The 19,965-nt window shown below is 44.3% G+C and overlaps 1 protein-coding gene across 3 annotated transcripts in view; it reads right to left on the bottom strand.

Moving 5' to 3' along the window:
- Ddi2 (DNA damage inducible 1 homolog 2) overlaps positions 1–19,965 on the bottom strand; it is a 48,289-nt gene that overhangs the window by 8,569 nt on the left and 19,755 nt on the right. The window contains exons 5-9 of one of the 3 annotated variants that reach the window (XM_052715628.1): positions 16,388–16,515; positions 13,311–13,439; positions 9,453–9,556; positions 6,115–6,304; positions 3,187–3,249 (exon numbers count right to left, since the gene is read on the bottom strand). In XM_052715628.1, the coding sequence (XP_052571588.1) occupies positions 3,233–3,249; positions 6,115–6,304; positions 9,453–9,556; positions 13,311–13,439; positions 16,388–16,515 (568 nt within the window). In that variant the 3' untranslated portion in view covers positions 3,187–3,232. Of the gene's footprint in view, positions 1–3,186; positions 3,250–6,114; positions 6,305–9,452; positions 9,557–13,310; positions 13,440–16,387; positions 16,516–19,965 lie in introns of those variants that run through there. The other 2 variants (XM_052715626.1, XM_052715627.1) reach the window with 2 other exon arrangements.

Genomic DNA, 19,965 nt, shown 5'->3' with positions numbered 1-19,965 from the left:
AGACAGTCTCACTACATAGCTAGCCTGAGCTGGCCTTACTCTTGAGATCTGCCCCAGCTTCTGGAGTGCGGGCTGTTGGAGCACCCCATCATGCCAAGCAGCTATGCTTCTTTATTTCTGGTGAAATTTTGGATCTTCATTGGATGATTCTCACAAGCTTTCTTTTTATTAAAAAAAAAAAAATAGCGCCCAGTTGTTCAGTCCTGAACTATCAGCGATTCTCACTTGACAGCCTCCTGATGCTGGAATTACAGCATGGGCCACCACAGACAGCTCCAGTGAACTTTCTCACGTTTCAAATGTGAATGTAAGTTACACAGAAGAAATCCAAAAGCAAGTATGCTGGGGACAGAGTGGGGCAACCAGGATGGGGTTTACATGCCTAGAGATCCCTAGAAAACAGAGAAGTAAACAATGGATTTCATTTCTACCCAAGCTTCTAAAAAATCATGGTACAATCGAGCACCCAACTCAAAGAACAAAACAAACCTAGAGATGAATCAGACAAGAGTTTTATTTATCTGATCAAGCACTGTAACTATTTATTTAACCATTTTTGAGGCAAGATTTCCTGGCTCCCAGGCTGGCCTCTAACTTGATCAAGCACAAGGATGATCCCTCCCAGGTTATATGGTACTGGGGACCAAACCTAGCTTCCATGCCAGGAAGGCACTACTAATCCAACTACATCTCTAGCCCTGTAATGTAGTTCTGTTTGGTCTGGAACTTGTGGCACTCCTCCTGCTTCAGTCTGAGTGCTGGGATTATAATACGCACTAGCATGCCCAGATTCCAAACACTGCAACTCTAATACAGCACAATAAAACTGACAAGATTTAAGATCTTTGCTGAGTACAGGGGAGGGAGGGTAGAGGAACAGTGTACTAGCTTTTCAATAGGCAAAAGTAACTTAAGAGTTGCTCTAATTTACCAACCCTTCAAACATGATGGCAGGTTCAAACATTAGTTCAGTGCAGATACCACAATGACACCACTCAATAGGTCCGGCTCCTTCTGGTACCATTAAAAACTGGCCTCTAAACACTCAAAATGCCTTTAATTAAAAGACACAGGCTGTTATCAAGGCTGGAAACAATTGGCTCCTGGGTTCAATTAAATTCAGATGCTTTGTGCTGAAGAGCAGCAACATCAGCGCTCCTGCTGGGTCTCCACTCCTCAAGTCCTGCAGAGAGCAGTTGGGATTCCAGTGGCCGGACACTGAGCAGACACTGAGCAGCTTTAAAGAATAGGCTTTGCTGGGAAGCTGCTGGCTTTCCCTCTTCTGGGTTGAAACAGGATTTCTTTTTTCTTTCTTTCTTTTTTAAAAAAAGATTTATTGTTCTATCTTCATGTACAATTTATGCCAGAAGAGGGCATCAGATGCCACTAGAGATGGTAGTGAGCCACCATGTGGTTGCTGGGAATTGAACTCAGGACCTCTGGAAGAGCAGCCAGTGCTCTTAGCCTCTGAGCCATCTCTCCAGCCCTGAGACAGGATTTCTCAATGTAGTCGTTTGTCCAGAAGCTTACTATGTACACCAGGCTGGCCTTGAACTCAGAGATCCTCTAGCCTCTGCCTCCTAAATGCTGGGATTAAAGGTTTAACCTAGCACACCAGGGTCTAGGCTGCTCTTGAACTAGGGATTCTGTCACCACCATTTTTCAAGTGCTGGGATCCTAAGGAGGTGTCACCACACTTGGCTCAATTACTGACTTCCTTTTCCTTCCCCCCCCCCACCCCCTTCTGATAAAGGAACTCACTATGTAGACCAGGCTCATGGATTCCGCCTGCCTCTGTCTCCCCAGTGCTGGAATTAAAAGTGTGCGCCACCATATCCTATATAGTTATTGACTTCTCTACTTGCCCCCCCTCCAACAAGTTTTTTTCTGTATAGCCCTGGCTACCCTGGAACTTGCTCTGTAGATCAGGCTAGCCTCAAACTCAGAGATCTGCCTGCCTCTGCTTCCCAAGTGCTGGGACTAAAGGCGTGTGCTACCATTGCTTGGCTCAATTACTGACCTAAGGAATTTTTTTAAAGTTTAGTGAAAAACAGGATAATGATTTTGTCTGTTTAAACTACGTTCACTAAATCTAAAAAGTTCCTAGTTTTATCAATCTAATCAATAAAGCTGACTCTGAAAGAAGTTCAGTTTGGAACTAACATAAAAAGCACATTGTAACAGAATATCCATGTCAGCACAATGGGGAAGCATGTACCACTCCTGGGTTCAGTGTTAAGCACCTGCACAACCCAAAAAGCAGGTGAGGTGAAGGTAAGCCTTGGTGGACTTTGTACTTACTATTAGAGCAGCATATATGTCGTCCTTCTGAAACTAAATAGCTAGTACCACCGGGGATTAGAAAAAGAGCCTAATGGACATTAACTATGCCTAATGTCCTTAAAATGAAAGAGCAAGAGCGAGCGAGCAAGTGAGCAAGACAGAGCGAGAATATGAAATGTGAGTCTAATTACAACCAGCCTCCAAACCCTTACTAAAGCTGGGCTTCAGATAGAATTAACAAATGCGCACAGACCAACACAGTCCTGTTGACAATACCGAAGTGACAGCAGATGCTCCCACAGGTTTGTCAAGCCAAGGACAGAAGAAAAGGTCAAGTCTCGGCTCTTACTGTTTGGGAAAAAAATGCAGGTTCTGTCAACACTTTCCCCCAAGACAGTTTCACTAAACAGTCCAGGCTGGTCTCAAACTTTTCATCCTCCTGCCTCAACTTCCCAAGAAGGGGATGGCAGGAATGCATTACCACACCCAGCCCACCTATTACTATGATTCTGGACAAGTCAATTGGCTCAAGTTTCCATTTCTGCTCAGTAAGATGAAAATTTTGCCCTTCTATAAACTTCAAACACCCGAGGACTTCCAGCTTTTCAACGTAAAATGGCTTAAGAAATTCATGCCAATAGTCTTGACGCAGAGTTTTCAACTGTCAGGTGGTAGGTACGAGAGTACTTTTTACTAGACTCTCCCCCTGGACTGTTCCCATCAACAGTAACAAGGATTTATGCCTACATACATATAAATGTATAGACAGGCTAGTTGTAACCAGAGTGAATAGGGAGAAACAGGGATGACAAGTCTTGAATTTCCAAAATGGTTCCAGACAGAGAGATTTTTCAAAGCACAGGCGATATGTGGACGGAAGGTTAATGTGGTGTCTATAAATACCTGGTCTGGGGCCCACTCCAGCTGCAGCACACACACACTACATGCATCATGGCTTCTGACGCTCTGTTTGGATTAGGAAACAGACAAGCAAACGTGGGTTAACAATGCAGAACCACACAGCATGCAGGGCTGCAGTCCTCAATCCTTCCCATCCTTCCAATCAGGAGCGAGGAGTCCAGGTTGAGGGATGTTTCCACAGCGTGGGCATCTCTTCAAAGACAACCAGCAAGGTTTCTACATTAACAGATTTTTGGTTTTTTGTTTTGTTTTGTTTTTTTTCCGAGACAGGGATTCTCTGTGTAGCTTTGCACCTTTCCTGGAACTCACTCTGTAGACCAGGCTGGCCTCCAACTCAGAGATCCGCCTGCCCCTGCCTCCCAAGTGCTGGGATTAAAGGCGTGCGCCACCACCGCCTGGCTCAGATTTTTAACTGTACTTGGAAAGAAATTATTCCATAGCTCTGCACAGATGTTGGAGGCAAATGGGCCACAGGCAGTCAATCCATCAAAAGAACTGCTTGAAGACCACTCTATAATGGTTAGTGAACAAGTGTAGGAGCTTTCCAAATTTCTCAAAAGTCTTATTATTATTATTATTATTATTATTATTATTATTATTTGAGACAAGGTCTTGCTATGTATATAGCCCAGACTGGCAGAACTTGACGTCCCAATTGCAGGGTTTATAGGCAGGTGCCAGCACAACTGGTTCATGTTCATTTTCTGAGGACAAATCAAGTCTGATTAAGTCCCAGCTACTGCCTTCTTCAGTTAACCAGCATATAGACATGTTAAGACAGCTCCTACTGACTGTAGACAGACACAAAGGGAAGATACCCTGACAATTAACCAAGTAACTTTCTGAAAATACTTTTACAAATTATGTCCATAATTGTGATTTTAATGATCTTAGGCAGTTGGTCCTCCAAATAAATCAAGTCTAATCTTGCAGAATGACACCATTAGAACACTACTACAAAAATCAGCCGTTTACCCAGGTCAGTAGCAAAGGCTCCATTGATACAGTGGTTTCTGAAACTGGCCAGACCTTCCTTTGCTGATCCTGAAAATGTCTCACCTACTTTAGTCACCTGAACTGTAGGAGGAGCTCTTCAGGAGGCTGAGGGTTAATGGGTTAGGAACACTGCTGCCATCAGCTAGTGCTTCTCTAATCACAGCACATGGCTGTGCAGGGAAAGGATCTCAAAACATCAGCATCCCGTCTAAGTTGCCAAGTTACCGTCTATAGGCTGAGGAGGTAGATGAGCTCACTCAGGCTGACCTTCCGGGAAAATTAAAATGATTGCTGGTAACTCGAAACTCCACTTTACATACAGTGAAGCTGGACCACAAGGTGACCAAAGCCAACCTGGAAGTTCCATCAGCTACACAATCCCATTCCAGAGGCTCAAGGCTACACACACCTGCAGGTTCTCCAGGAAAACATAACAAAACTTTTCAAACATATTATCTGTGTCTTGAGCAGAAAATCTATTCCATGAACTTGTAATTCTAACACACTTTCTACCAGGAAAAGCAAAGTGTGAGAAAGTCACATTGATGAATAATCCTGACCCAAGACTTCAAGACAACTCACTTAAAAGGTAATTCTTTTCAGTTTTCAGAAAATGCACCCAGAGTCGCTGTTCTGTTAACAAATGGGGAATTTCAGCAAAGTTGTCTTGATCCATTTTCCTCAGAAGATTCTGCTTTCTCTTCAGATTTAGAAGGCATTAGCTTGGTTTCACAGCACTGCTGTGTAGCCTTAGTCTGGGACCTCAGCGAACATGAATACTACAGTTGATTAACGTTAAGATTACACTGGTCACCGGTTCTTCTCGTTGGTGGCAGCACTTTCAGTAAACTTTCCCTGCTTAGTCACAGTGATAATGCCTTCCTTCAAATCAAACAGGCTGAGAAAATGAAACATTTCTAGAGAAATACTGCTGATCTTGAAAGTGTGTGCTTACTGCAGAAGTTTCTTTATGGACAAAACAGGATGTTTCAGAAACATCCGAGCAAATAATGACCTAACCTTGAACAAAGCACTGGATCCTTGTTCCTCTTTTTTTTCCGAGATAGGGTCACACTATGCAGAACAACTTAGCTGAACTCACAGAGGTGGAAATCCGCTCTGCCTCCTGAGTGCTGGCATTAAAGTGTGTGCCACCACTCCAGGCTCCTCTGGTTGTTTTGTTTTGTTTTGTCTTGTCACAGGGTATGTCTACACAGCCCAAACCAGCCTGGAACAATACTCAGCCAAAGCTGGGCCTGAATTTGTGATTCTTCAGCCCTGGTCTCGGACTGCTGCTATTTTTGGGTTTTTTGAGACAGGGTTCTCTGTGTAACAGCCAGGGTTGTCCTGGAACTCACTCTGTTGACCAGGTTGGCCTCCAACTAACAGAGATCCCCTGCCTCTGCCTCCAGAGTGCTGAGATTAAAGGCATGTGCCACCACACCCAGCTACCCAGATTCTTTTTTCTTGAGCTGTTGAAAGAGGAGTCCTTTAAAGTTTTTGTATTATGATGGTATGTATCTGTGGGCACGCCTAGGTCAGAGCATAGCTGTGGAGTCGGCACTCTTCTTCCACATTTGGGCTCTGGTTTCTAGGCTTCTGTGGCAAGGGCCTTTACCTGCTGAGCCATGGCAATGCAAACCCCTGCCTGCCCTCTCTCCTTTTTGAGACAGGGTCTCAGATATTCCAAGCTAGCCTTGCATTCTGATTATCCCATCTTTACCTCCTGAGTGCTGGAATTCTAGGTGTGTACCACCTCACCCATTTTATGTGGTACTGGGGACTGAGCCTCCTCACCATGGTATTAAGAGTAAGAAGACAGTGAACATACCTCTGCTGAAAAATGAAGCTAATTCCTAGAAAGGCCTTACCCCACTAACGACACAGCACTATTCAAATGGTTAGTCCCAATACCTGCATCCTCTGCTGATTTTTGAATGGCTTCTGCTAATTCTTGGTCTGCAATCTCCTCTGGCCGTATGTCCTCTCGCCCAGTTCCATATGCCAAGCGGGCACACTCCGGTAGCTCCCCCTCAGGAAGGAAGGTGGTCTGTGAGCCTGTGGTGCCAATCACCAGTACATTTTTCTTCAAGTCAATCGAACACTGGAGGAAGAAAGCAAAGAACAGCAGCAAATGAAGCTCCCTACAGAAGAATCAAGTCTTAGTTCCACAGTCGACCACTAAAGACCATTACCAGGAAAAGACAGTTTAACAATAAAACAAACATAATCTTACCATCTACCTGAAAGCATCCATTTTTTACAGCTGGCTTTGGAGACAAAGTCTTACTATGTAATCCAGGATGATCTCGAACTCACTTTGTAGCCTAAGACAGCCTCCAACTCACCCTCCTGTGTGCTACTCCATCTCCCTAGACCTTTTCTGATTTTAGAGATAGGCCCTTGAACTCAGCGTGGATATAGTGGAGGCTGGCCTTGAACTCCTGAGGCTTGTCTCTATTTGTCTCGTTTCTGCTGCTGTGTTGCATACTTCAGGCACTTGTGTCTCCATGTCCTATCTTGGGCACAGATGCCACCGCATCCATCAAGGGCTCTGGGGATCAGTGGGGGTCTTCGGGCTTGCACAGCCACTGCAGCTAGTGTTACACCCAGTCATCTCTCTGCCCTCCTTTGTTTTTGTATTTTTTGAGGCAGGGTCTATAGTCCAGACCATCCTTGACCTCTTGATCCATCTGCCTGAGGCCAAGTGGTGGGATCACAGGTGTGGTGGCCCACCACAGCCACTTTACTCTTATTTACATTATCCTTTCCTGTGGGTTTTTATCTCTACTTAAAAGTCTGACATTGCCATGTATATGATTTATATCTGTAAAGTTAGAAAATACCAGTGTATGCTAAACAACAGCAAGACAGTGACAAACAAATAACCTAGTTTTCATTTACATATTTATACATTTGGCATTTAAAATGCTAAATCAATATAATACACATTATTTTCAGGGCCTTTTTATTTTAGGAGCCTGAAACTAGACAGCCTTTCATATACTAGTCAAGTGCCACCTGATTTACATCATCGTGTGGAACATTTAAAATATAGTGGCATGAAGGTATTGACTTTATTTAAAAACCCACAGTGGGATTCAGGTATACTCAGTGGTACAGCACTTCCTTAGCAAAACAAACAAATATAAACTACTGTGGCGTTTCATTACGCAGCAGACACTAACCAATGGTCTGCAATGAGCATGGTAGATCTTAGTTAGGCTTTAGATGAGAAATAAATTATCATGACAGATTAATGTATTGTCAGATAATCCTCGCTGTATGAACAAAGCATTTTCATTCTCTAGCCTTTTAATCTCAAAGTTCTAACTATTAAAGTTTAATCAACAGCTAAGAAAAGCATGTATTAAACACCTGCAGGAAATCAGCAAAAAAAACCCTTTTGACTTCTGTCTTTTTTTTTTTTGGTTTTTTCGAGACAGAGTTTCTCTGTGTAGCTTTGTGCCTTTCCTAGAACTCACTCTGTAGTTCAGGATGGCCTTGAACTCAACAGAGATCCGCCTGCCTCCGCTTCCCAAGTGCTGAGATTAAAGGCTTGCGCCACCACCCCCGGCCCCTTTTGATTTCTAATCAGAATCTTAAAATTATACAACTTAATAAAATTGCTGAGGATGGAGAGATGGGTTAAGAGTACTTATACACAGCCCTATAAAGGGAAGTCCCTCCCCTCAGGGATCAGGGAAACCCCTGAGAAAGGAGACAGAGGGAATGGACGACACCAAGATAACTAGGCCCTCTAAATCAACATAATCCAAACTCATATGAACTCAGAGAATGGGGCAGCATGTACAGGGTCTATACAGGTCTGTACCAGGTCTTCTGCATGTATATTATGACTTCTAGTTTAGTTTTTTTTTTTTGGTTTTTTTTTTTTTTTTTTTGGTTTTGTTTTTTCGAGACAGGGTTTCTCTGTGTAGCTTTGTGCCTTTCCTGGAACTCACTTGGTAGCCCAGGCTGTCCTCGAACTCACAGAGATCCGCCAGCCTCTGCCTCCCGAGTGCTGGGATTAAAGGCGTGCGCCACCACCGCCCGGCTAGTTTAGTATTTTTAAGGGATTGCTGAGTGTAAGAACAAGTGGGTCTCTGTTTCTTGTGCCTTCTCTTGGGCTCTTTTCCTTCTGTTCATTTGTCCAATTTTGATATGTTAGTTTTGTTTTATCAGATTATAATCCCTTAGAAGCCTGTTTGTTTTCTAATGAGACAGAAAGGTGGATCTGGATGGGAGGGGAGGCAGGGAGGAACTGGGAGGAGTAGAGGGAGGGGAAACCATAACCAGGATTTATTGTGACCTCCCCCCCAAAAAAATCTATTTCCAATAAAAGGAAAAAAGGAACAAGAGCACTAGTTCTTGCAGAGAACCTTCTATTCCCAGCACCACATGGTGTTTTATAACCATCAGAATGTTAGTTCCAGAGGATCCAATGCTTTCTTCTTACCTTTAAGTGCACCAGGCACACATGTGGTGCATACATGTGAATAAAACACATAAAGTCTAAAAACTGTTAAGGTTAAAAAAATAAATAAATAAGACTGCTAATTATAATGTCAAAAGAGACAAGATTTAACTTATCCCTAGAGGCTTTACAAGGAGAGATCTGTGCTGTTGTTGTGAGACAGGGTCTCACAGGTGCCTGCCAGGCCACCTCTCTGTTCTACGTGCTAGGATCTAAGCGCTAGGATTAAAGGTGTGCACCACCACACTCATCTGACAGACTCCATTTGTAATGACAGTTATCTTAACTCTGTACAACAGAATCTACCAAGGACACTTCCATGTTTGAGAAACCATGTTTCTTTCTTGGTTTGTCAATATATGAAACTAGCAGAGCTGATGTGAATACTAGAGACCCAGAGGAAAAGCAGAGGGCGGAGGCATGATGGTACATGCCTATAAATCCCAGGAGCAAGAGGCAAGACAAGAAAGAGTACACGAGTTGAAGGCACCCTACCTTACACAGTGGGCTCCATCCAGGCCCATCAGGGCTACGGAACAAAGTCGTGTAAAAAGCCTGGTGCCAACAGTACATACCTAGAGCCTCAGCACTGGGGGAGTGGACACACCAGGGTCCCTGGAGTTGCTGCCCTACCTGTCTAGTCAATCTGGGAGCTCCGGGCCAGTGAGAGACACTATCTAAAACAACAAGTTAAGACAGACCAAGGAAGACACCTGTTGTCAACCTCTAGCCTCCATGCACTTACGTGTGTCCATGTATCAAAAGCTCTAATTACCTGATGCCGTTTAAGCATGTCCAATCCCAGAAGCATGTCCATAGGCTGTTCTTCGAGTATGGAGAAGGAACATGCCAGGAAATCACCTTCAATCTGAACCTGAGCTAAAGCACAGAAGAGAAGAAGGTATTACTGATGTTGCTTCCCAAGCCCAGGGCGAGCTGTGAGGAACCCATCACTCTGTGCCTGGGCTTCCTGGACGCAGGCAAGGCAAGGAGGGACAACAGTGAAACAAGATGAAAGCACTGAAGTCGATGGGCAGAGCTACTGTTATGAGGACCGGGCTTGTTGTGGGCCGCCGTCAGGACCATGCTCAGCAGGTGATGAAAGGAAGCCTGAAGAGGATTAAAAAAACAACACATACACAAGAACAGTAACAGTGAAGGCAGTTCTCTGTTATTAACCAGTGGCTTCCTATACACTTATAAAAGGTCTACCGGGTATTTGTGAGTATACGTGTACACATGGGTTGCTGAGGATGGAGCCCAAGCCATACCACTCAGACACATTTTGCACAAATGTTTCCAAAAAGCTGTAGAACCAGCATTTTTAAACCTTTAAAACCTTTAAAGTAAACCTCCATGCAAGAAAAGGCTTCTCATTGCCTGTTAGAACCAAGTATCTACTTTTCAAATCAGAGACACAAGGAGGGCCTGGCTTTGCTTGCAATCTCCTACTTCTCAGGTTAAAATTTATTTTACTAGAGGCTGGAGAGACAGCTCAGCAGTTAAGAGCACTGGCTGCTCTTTCAGAGGACCTGAGTTCAATACCCAGCACTGACATGGTAGCTACAACTATCTGTAACTCCTGTTCCAGGAGGTCCAACAGCCTCATACAGACATACATGCAGGCAAAACACCACTGCACATGAAACAAAAAAGATTATTTTACTAGGGGATGAAGGGATGACTCAGCAATTAAGAGCACTGGCTGCTTTTGCAAAGGACCCAGATTCAATTCCCAGCACCCACAGGATGGCTCACAATCACCAGTAACTCTAGTTCTAGGGGTCCTGTACCCTCTTCTGGCTTCCACAGGCACCAGACACACATCACACATGTGATGCACAGATGTAAATGCAGGCAAACACCCGTAAATAATAATAATAAAAAAGACATTAAATTACTTTGCTACTATTAAGTAGCAAGCCAAAGAGAGAGTGAGATATGTGTCCAATATAAAGCATAAGAAACAACCATGCATTATCCAGATAAAGAAATAGAAAACCAAAACGGGAGACTGCCTCAGTGGTTAAGAGTGCTTCCAAATGACCTGAGTTCAGGTCTCAGAACCGCTGGCAGGCAGTTCACAACTGCTTGTAATTTCAGTTAGCCTCTGCACACAAATGGTATACACTTAGCTAGACATATACACATAAATAAAAATAAAAATAAATCTTAAAAGGAAAAAAAAAAACCCAAAGTGTTATGTTTCCTATATTCCTCCTGTCTCCTCCAACTCTCCTAACTATCTTAGTTCTGTGTTCATCATTTTTAGTTTTTCTTAGATCTTCAGACGGTATTATACATATTTCTAGCCAACATTACTGTCTATTTTTTTATTTTAAAATATTATTTGTCTTTTCAAGCGCTGGAACTATAGGTGTATGATACCACATGTGCTCAAAGCACTCACTCCCCCAACACACACACACACACACACACACACACACACACACACACACACACACACACCCCAGGTTTTCTCTGTGTGGCCCTGGCTGACGTGGAACTTACTCTATAGACCAGGCTGGTCTGGAACTCAAAGATTTGCCTGCCCCTGCTTCTGAGTGCTGAGATTAGTTTGAAGGCATGCACCACCATGCCCAGCTCTCAAGGCAAACTTCTTAAAATTGCTGGCCATGGTGGAGCTCACCTTTAATAATCCAGAGGCAGAGGCAGGCAGATCTCCCGAGTTCAAGGCCAGCTTGGTTTCATAATGAGTTCCAGGGTTAGCCAGGGCTACAGAGAGACCTTGTCCAAACAAACAAATTCAAAATCAATCTTTCCCTTGTTTTCTTCATTATCTTATCCTCCTTCAGTTTTGGAGTCAGGATCTCATGTAGTCCAGGCTGGTCCCTAATTGTGCTGCCTCCACTTGTCAAATGCTTGGTTTACAGGTATACGTGACACCACATTTCAAGCTGAGAAGTTCTGCCTCTAAGCACATGTGCAGGTGTGAACATGTATGTGGAGACTGGAGTTTGAGGCTAAATGTCTTTTCCTCTATTGCTCTCCACAGCAGTTTTTGAAATAGGGTCTCACTGAAATAGGGACTCACCATTTTGGCTGGGCTGGACGGCTTACCGGTCCCCAAGATCAGCTAGTCTGAGGCTGCAGACAGGTGCCATCACACCTTGCTTTTGCATGCTGAGATCCAAACTCAGGCTCTCACACTTGCACAGTAAGCACTTTGCTAATTCAACCTTTCTCTAACCCACATGGGCTGTAGTCCACCTGGACAATTGTATGTGCGTGCTGTGAAGTTGGTCTCATTTCCAAGTCCCCTCTCTACAAGAACGTGCAGCTACCCCAGAACACCGCCAATTCTCTCTTGCTCTAAGATTTCCAGATATCTAGAGTGCGGATAACCCCTGGGTGATGAGAGCTAGAACCAGAAACTAATTGAGACCTGCACAGGGTCCAGCTTTTGACACTGCCCACTATAAAACTCATGACCCAGAACCACATAATTGGGGCTGGAGAGATGGCTCAGAGGTCAAACGTTGGCTGCTCTTGCAGAGGACCCAAGTTAGGTTCCTAGCACTCACATGGAGGCTCACAACCACTTGTAATTTCAGAGCATCGGATATCCTCTTCTGAACTCCAAGGGCACCAGAGATGCATAGCACACAAAACCACTATTATACAAAAAATGTAAAAAATAAATCTTATGAAAACAAAACCACATAACTGAGTACCACAAACAAAAGCACCAGGAACCTCACACACACACACACACAAACTCACGTCTTAAGATATCTCACCCCTAACCGCCCTCCCACACATGCAGTCCCTCTGTTGGAAACCCTTCCTATGATGTCTTTCCGGTTCTTGAAATAAAGGGTCTGTGAAGTTTAATCTTATAGCCAGCTTGATGGGATCTAGAATCTCTATGGAAACATACCTCTGGATATTGTGCTATACTGTTTCTAGAAAGGTTTAACTGAGAGAATATCCATTCTAAGGATCCATTAATATTTCCCCCACTCCTTTCTTGAAACAGACACATGCACGCACACCGGAGACACTAAGACTATGTAGGATGAGCCTAATGTAGGAGACCATTAATTAGTACATCAAGGGGCTAGGACGGCCTGACTGTGGAGTGTGCTTATCATGTGCTAAGGCACTGGGCTCCATCATGAAGCTGAAAGATGCATTTCCAGACTAAAAAAGCCACTAACATTCAAGTACACGAAATGAATAGATCACACTCAAGGACATGGAAATGCCCTAAGGGGAGTTGAAAGAAGAAAGGGGCCACACATCCCAAGCGCATTCAGCACCCCACAGCAACACTGATCACAGGGAGATTAAGACACAGTGCCTAACACCGTGATGGAAATGACTCCCGACCTAGCCAGGACAGAGGGAAAGAAACCACACTCCAGGGTCAGCAAGTAAACTGTTAGCCATGAAAGGCTGACAACCTGAATTCAAGTCCAGGGACTGTGGAAGGGTGGAAGGCCAGGACCAGCCCCAAAGCTGTTCTCTGACCTGTGCAGGAGCAGGTGTACCCACAGATACACATCTGCTTGCTTGCACGTGCATGGCCATGTCAACCAGAGGGAATCAGGAAAGAACTTCAAAACCCAACCGCCCTACAAAAAGTAGCGCTTGGCCTGCCTTCACTCACCTAGATGCACCCTTCCAATAATCTTCTGTGTGCCGACTCCTTTGGCTATGCCAGCCCACCGACGGTCCACCAGTCTCATGATGTTACACCTTTCTGCACAAGCCTGGCTCATAATAGTCATCTGGGCACCTGGAGGGAGAGAGAAATATCACAGTGTAAAAACTATAACCAACATTTGTGGTAAGACTTCTGTCTCTGTAACATCACCCTGATTAGCTGATCTTCTACTTATTTTTGAAAACTCCTACTATTCTTTCTGCCTCTACCCCCATGTTCTAGGATGGTATATGTGCACCAACATCCCTGCTTAATTCAACTTCCATTTCCATACCAGAATCTAACAGTACAAAAGTCTGAGAGAAAGAGTATGTTTTTAATGGAGTACCAGAATAATACTTAAAAACTTTACTAACAGGGCTGGAAAGATGGCTCGGCGGTTAAAAGTACTGACTGCTCTTCCAGAGGACCTGGGTTCAATTCCCAGCACGGACATGGCAGTTCACAAGTGTCTGTAACTCCAGTTCCAGCAGACTTGCCACCCTTACACAGACATACATGCAGGCAAAACACCAATGCACATAAAATGAAAATAAATTTAAAAAGGGGGGGGGGGGCTTAAAAAACACACACACACCAGGCGGTGGTGGCTCACGCCTTTAATCCCAGCACTCGGGAGGCAGAGGCAGGTGGATCTCTGTGAGTTCGAGGACAGCCTGGGCTACCAAGTGAGTTCCAGAAAAGGCGCAAAGCTACACAGAGAAACCTTGTCTCCAAAAACAAAAACAAAAACAAAAAAAAACAAAACAAAAAAAACACACACACACACACACAAACAAACTTTACCAACAGTGAACAAGCCTATCGGGAGGTGACCTTCTGAAATCCAGATGTTACTGACAGTACTGAGAACAAGTCATCACCTTTGTCGTTGTTTGCTTTTTTTGTTTTTTTGGTTTTTGGAGACAGGGTTTCTCTGTGTAGCTTTGCGCCTTTCCTGGGACTCACTTGGTAGCCCAGGCTGGCCTCAAACTCACAGAGATCCGCCTGGCTCTGCCTCCCGAGTGCTGGGATTAAAGGCATGTGCCACCACCGCCCGGCTGCTTTTGTTTTCTGAATCAGGTTCTCACTCCCCGTGTAGTCCAAATTTAGTCTTGAACATGTAATCCTCCTGTGTCAGTCTCCTGGGATTACAGGTGTGTGCTTCAACACACAGATTCCAGTGATTTTTACTTAAAGTGTTGGGACACTGCTCCCAAGTTAAAAAATATAGGCTGCAGCTGAGTACAGCTCAGTGGTAGAACACTTGCCTAACATGGACAAGAACCTAGGATTGAACCCAGAACCACATTAGAAAAAAGCTGGGCATGATGGCACGTATCTTTCTTTCTTTTTTTTTAATGTGCATTGGTGTTTTGCCATGGGTGTTGGGTCCCCTGGAACTGGAGTTACAGACAGTTGTGAGCTGCCATGTGGGTGCTAAGAATTGAAGCTGGGTCCTCTGAAAGAGCATTCTTAGCTTACTCTTAACCGCTGAGCCATCTCTCCAGCCTCAGTAGCACACGCATATTTTTAATCCCAGCACTCAGGAGGCAGAGGCAAGAAGATCTCTGTGAGTTTGCCATCCTGGTCTATACAGCTAGCTCCAGGCCATCCATAGCTACATAGTAAGACCCTGCCTTAACCAAACAACCACACCCCTAGGAGGGTGGGTGGAGGGACAAAACCCAAAAAGTCCTCTACGTTTCCAAAAACTTAGAAATGAACCTACAAATGAGTCTTCTTCCCTTGAAAGCTGAGGGCATGTATCTCACTGCTACTCAAGCCGGAAACTCACTATATAGCTAAGGAGTCTCTTGCTTCCACCTCCCTGGGTGCTGGGGTTACAAACAAGCTCTATTATGCTCCTATTAAGTTTTATGCAGTGCTGGGCTCCAACTCGGGGCTTTGTGTACGCTAGACACATCCCTAGCCTTACGTGAGATTATTTTCTATCTCAGGACATATGTACTCAGCTGTAGCAGGCTGATACTTCTGTAATCTTTGTCTAGCCCTAGCCCCTCCCTTGAATACTGGCTCCATACACCTGTGTACTGGACAGCTCTAGCTCCTCCCAAACCTCACTTCAGATGTCTCTCTTTGCCAGTGGCATGGCCTTTGCACCATCTTACAACTACGGTACAGTTCGATGTTGACTCCTACCGCCTTCACTGCGCCCTTGAACTGCCTGAACCTAAAAATCAGATCTCTGCAATGTCCGCTGTTCTGACCTTCCTTCTTCCCACAGCTGCTGAGGGCTCGCACCAACCTCCCTCCTGAGTGGATTCCTCTGGCTCTGAATCTGTGCCATGTACATATAATTTAAAGCAAATATGACCCTCAAAGTTATAGAATTTTTCCAGCTGATTCTGCCTGCAGTCCTAAACTATAGCCTCCTTCAAATCATTTCTTTATCTGTTCAATAACCCTTAAAGGTTCCCACTTTCTATAAGACTGTGTCAAGTCAGTGCCCAGCCGGGGTCAGGTGCACTGCATCCTGTTTATCTTCAACCTTACTGCTATCCTACCTCCTGTTTCAGAGAGGTGAGACATAAATCTCACAAACCAGCTTCAGACTCACTATAGAGCTGAGGATGTATTTTTAATTACATGTATATGTGGAGAGTGGGTGCAATGTGAGTACAGGTGCCCAGAAGAGGGTGTCATATTGTCTGGAGCTGGAGTTATAGGTGTTTGTGAGCTGTGTAATGTGGGTGCTGCGAACTGAACCCACATCTTCTGCAAGACTAGTACTACCTCTTAACCACTGATCCAACTCACACCTCCACCCCCCACCCCCAATTAATCTGGACTGCCTCCCTCTGCTGGAGCCTCTATTTTTCAGTTCTTTGGTTACACCCGTCCAAGTCCTTACTACCAGCTGAGGCACTCTAAACACAAAACCAAGTAAGAAATGACTGGGAAAGAAATCTATCACCAACACAGACTGAAAAGTGAAAATATAACTTCTAGGCATCGGCAAGCAGACCACAGGACCAATGTCTAATAGACACCAGAGCCTCCCCTCTTCCCATCATTACCTGAGTCAACGAAGGCTTTCACAGGATGCCCGTTCACTCTGCAGTTGATGTAGAGCATGGCGACCTGGCCAAAGCTCTCCGGGGCCTCCTCCATAGCTATTGTCATGTTCTCCTCGATGTTCTGCTGCCTGTGACAAGTCAGAGAAGCACACTGAGAGCTCCTTTTCCAGGAAAGAACACCACAAACACATTGGTAAATGGTTTTTGCCCTAACTGGAGCAGCTGACTCATAGAATGGAAGTTGGTTTTGTGTTCCCCAACAGGTGACTCAACAGGAGGTGAGGAGAGACAAAGCTGGCAGAAGACCTAAGACAGGCATAAAATTATCCTCATGTAAAAAAATCGTGCTCCCTTTGAAAGCTCAGATATGGAAAAATAAACTACTAGAAAACAAGGCCATAGTCCCTTTGTATCTTAACAAACACTGAAATTTCATGAATGCTATTTGAGACAGGGTCTTACTACATAGCCCAGGTTAGACTTGAACTTGTGACCCTCTCATCTCAGCCTCTCCAGTGTTGGGATTATGTGTGCTACCAGACCTTGTAAGCATACGCCTCTATTTTGATCTTTGTTATTTTGGTATGGATCTTTTTGAAACACAGCGTTTCTCTGTGTAGCCCTGGCTGCCCTGCAACTCACTCCGTAGATCAGGCTAGCCTCAAATTCATGAGCTCCGCCTGCCTCTGCCTTCCAAGTACTGGTATTAAAAGAATGTGTCACCATGCCAGTCATGTGCTGCTATTTTAACTGAGGATGTCCTGGGCATCTGAATTATCATCCCAGGGCATCAGTAAGTCTTCAAACAGAACTCCATGTATTCCACCTGCCTGTGCTGCACAGGCTGCTTCATTTCCACAACTGGCTTTTCTAATCTGTAAAATTAAAAAACAAACAAACAAACAAACAAAAAACAAATTCCTTCCCATTACAAAGTTGATGAGCAGCCTAAAAAATTTAGCTTATGGTGCTAAGGCAAGAGCAGAACTTCAAAAATTGCATCTATCAGGAGATGTAGCATGCATGAAAGCAGGGGCCCCAGACTCATGTAAATCAGGTGTGGTGGTGCACATCTGCAAATTCCACCATCTGGGAAGTGAAGGCAAGAGGATCAGAACTTCAGGGTCACCCTGGGCGACATTTAAGGCCAGCCTGCGCTACATGAAACCCTGTCTCAAAACACACTGCTTAGACTCTTACCTTCAGACTGGGAATATCGAATTTCACCTACAATTTGGGGTAAAGTTCACTGTGAACTAAGGACTGCTAAAACCACATTCCAATACATGTGCATGTCTTATGGGAACAGAGACACTGTCTACATAACATGTGATGGTTAACCTTGATTATCAGCGACAGTGGTTTTAAAATCTCCATAGAAATACCAATCTGGATTTGTCAGTGAGGGTGCTTCTGAAAAGGTTTAACTGAGGAGAGAAGAACATTCTTGAATGTGGGCATCACCATTTCATAGGCTGGGGTCCAAGACTGAATAAAAAGGAAACATGATCCTGCCGCCATGTCTCCCCCACCATCGTGAACTACAGCCTTAAACAGAATAAATAATAAATAAACTCTCCTTGCCATAAGTTGCTGGTCAGAGCAAGTAGATAAATAACTAACATGCTGTCCCACCACCACTCACTTCGCACAGCAGACACAGAGCTGAACAGGAGAACAGATCACGTGGCCTGCAGAACCTAGAACAGTCATTACTAGCCTGTACGGGAGGTCTGCTGACCCTGCTCTCAAGGCCATTGCCTGTGCCTTCCTAACGCTCCCGTTCACCGAACCCATGCTTAACCTCAGATCCGCAACAGACGGTTAAACGTCTCACAAAGTCCAGGAGCCCTCGTTTAATTTAGTTTGGCAAAAAGGGAAGCTATCACACACCTTGGTGTACACATGCCCCTGTACAATAGCGTCATGTGCAAGGCAGAAATTTTAAGACACATTTGATATAATTATACACCTTTATCCAATGACACATTATTAAATTTAGAAATTACATAACAACTAATTATGTACCCCTGATATTGCTCTAACCCAAGTTAAGTTTGGGGAGAAAAAAAGAAAAAGTGGGGCTAGGGAGATGGCTCAGTCAGTAATATGTTTACCATTCAAGCGTGAGGGTACCTGGCAGCATCCAATCGCAATCTCAGAGGTGGGGAGGTAGAGACAAGAGGGTCCCTGGAGCTCAATGGTCAGTTAACAAGCCTACCCAAATCTATTGGCTACAGGTTCAGCAAGAGAAGCTGTCTCAAAAAATAAAAGTGAGTGAAACTAAGGAAAAGCCCATTTAAAATAACAACAACAACAGAAAAAAAAAAAAAAAAAAAAACAAGCAGAAAAATCAATCCTTTGAGATACCAATTGGCTATGGCTCTGAAGGTCTCAATAGAGGAGCTTCAGAAGTACAAAGTTTCCTTCAAGGGATGAATGTGGGGCCATAAGACAACTCAGGAAGCATGGTGCTTGTCACCAATCTTACAACTTAAGTTTGATCTCTATAACCCATGGTGGAAGGAGAGAACCAAATGTAATTCCTGCAAGTTGTCTTCTGATTGACACACATGTATCACTGCGTGCATATCCAGACCAATAAATAAATGATAATAAAAACACTTTAACTCTAGGTAGATCTAGCCACATTTCTTGGGCTGGAGAGATAACTCGGCGTCAAGAGCGCTTACTGTTTTTCCAAAGGCCCGAGTTTGGTTCTCAGCATCCACATCAGGCAGTTCACAGCAGGCTCCTTACACTCATGTGGCACATACACGCACACACACCCCAATAAAATTAAAATAAGTATTTACAACATATGGTGGAACACACAGAGGCAAGTAGATCTCAGAGTTCAAGGCTAACCAGGACTACACAGTAAGACCTTGCGCTGGGGATGTCTTTCTGTATGCTGTGAATGTGTTGCTCTGATTGATTGATAAATAAAACGCTGACTGGCCAGTAGGCAGGCAGGAAGTATAGTATAGGCGGGCTAAGGAGAGAGGAGAATTCTGGGAAGTGGAAGACTGAGTCAGGAGATGCTGCCAGCTGCCGCAGCCATGAGAAGTAAGATGTAAAGATACCGGTAAGCCACGAGCCACGTGGCAAGGTATAGATTTATAGAAATGGGTTAATTTAAGATATAAAAACTAGATAGCAAGAAGCCTGCCACAGCCATACAGTTTATAATATAAGTCTCTGTGTGTTTATTTGGGTCTGAGCGGCTGTGGGCCTGAGTGGGACTGGAGAAAACTCCAGCTACAATCTTGTGTCAAAACAACTAAAGGCAATAAACCAACCAACCCTAACCGAACAACACAAAGAGTATCAGGGCAACCCCAGATGCACAGCCATGTAGGCCAGCTGGTGCTGTCTGGATAATCTGCAATCTGCTTCCTTTACCCCACCCCCATAGGAAACGACCTGTTTGGATTTGATACTCTACTTCCAGGGTTTGTTTATGCTTATAATCAATATCAGACTCTCTTACGGCTGCAATGTGACCCAGTAAGAACACAAGGGCTTTATTTCTCTGGGCCGACTGAGCTAGTTAAGCTATGTCCATAGATACTAAT

This window comes from Peromyscus californicus, unplaced genomic scaffold, assembly GCF_007827085.1.
Source record: "Peromyscus californicus insignis strain IS unplaced genomic scaffold, ASM782708v3 Scaffold_5__1_contigs__length_169319896, whole genome shotgun sequence".
NCBI lineage: Eukaryota > Metazoa > Chordata > Mammalia > Rodentia > Cricetidae > Peromyscus > Peromyscus californicus.
The sequence above is the reverse complement of the archived record's forward strand: the minus strand, read 5'-3'. Positions and strand labels throughout refer to the sequence as shown.